General features: G+C 43.7%; 1 protein-coding gene across 1 annotated transcript; it reads left to right on the forward strand.

Annotated features, from left to right (window-relative positions):
* Positions 1-41: 41 nt before the first annotated feature.
* Positions 42-1046, forward strand: LOC110038867 (transcription factor HEC2-like). The gene is made up of 2 exons (XM_020743790.1): positions 42-122; positions 213-1046. Exon 2 carries the CDS (start codon positions 253-255, stop codon positions 1030-1032), a length of 780 nt encoding a protein of 259 aa, XP_020599449.1. The 5' UTR covers positions 42-122; positions 213-252; the 3' UTR covers positions 1033-1046.
* The last annotated feature ends 25 nt before the right edge of the window (positions 1047-1071 follow it).

Here is a 1071-nt window from a genome sequence, read left to right on the forward strand (position 1 = left end):
TATAATTTCCTCTTTTTTTGGCTATATATAGTGCTCTTTTCTTGGATAACAACAAGCTCACTCTCTCCTCATGGCAGAATTCATTTGAAGTTCTGAGTATATTTAGCCATAAGTAATCAAAAGTAAGTTTCATCAGCTTTTTTTTTTTTTTCTGTGTTTTTGATGAATTTATGTTCATCTGATATGTGATTTCACTAATTTTTCCACATCAGCACTATTCAGCTTCTTAAAGGTCATTTCACAGCCTACCAGATGATGGATAATTTAAATTTCAATGGTTGCTATGATAATCTACAAGAACAATTGCAAGAGAGAGCTTACAAAGCTGAGATCATGGATGAAGCTCTACTCATCTGGGCGCATGAGATGAACGAAAGCTACAGAGAAACAGATCCAGATTTTTCACATCAGAAAGAAGAATTTTTTGCATCTGATCATCAGCAGCTTCTTCTTCCTCCGATCAGTTGCAGTTCAGAAAACCGGCAACTCATCAGAAACATTGTAACTTTCAGCAATCAGAACAAAGATTCAAACTTTAAAACTGTGATGAGGAGAAGAGATCAAGATTATTGTAATCCATTAAAGTCGAAGAAATCGAAAGTGGAGGACTGTCATCCCGAGCAGACAAACATTGCTTTCCAGCAAGAAGAAGGCGAGGAGGTCGACAGGGAGGCGATAGCTCGAGTGAAGGAAATGATATACAGTGCTGCAGCATTGATGCCGGTGATGTTGGGGGCGGAGGAGCAGGGGATGGTGGAGAAGCCAAAGAGGAAGAACGTGAGGATATCGAACGACCCGCAAACCATGGCGGCGAGACAGAGGAGGGAGAGGATCAGCGAGAGGTTGAGGGTGTTGCAGAGATTGGTTCCTGGAGGGAGGAAGATGGACACTGCCTCCATGCTTGATGAGGCTGCTAATTATCTCAAGTTTTTGAAAGCGCAACTCGGTGTTTCGGAGAGGAGTGGAGATGGAAGTGGTGTTGGAAGCTTCTCTTGCGAACAAAATTGTATTTTTAGCTTCCCCAGGCACTGATGTCAGTGCTCCGGGGGGGGGGGGGGGGGGGGGGGGGGG

This window comes from Phalaenopsis equestris, unplaced genomic scaffold (assembly GCF_001263595.1).
Source record: "Phalaenopsis equestris unplaced genomic scaffold, ASM126359v1 Scaffold000002, whole genome shotgun sequence".
In the NCBI taxonomy this organism is placed as follows: Eukaryota; Viridiplantae; Streptophyta; class Magnoliopsida; order Asparagales; family Orchidaceae; genus Phalaenopsis; species Phalaenopsis equestris.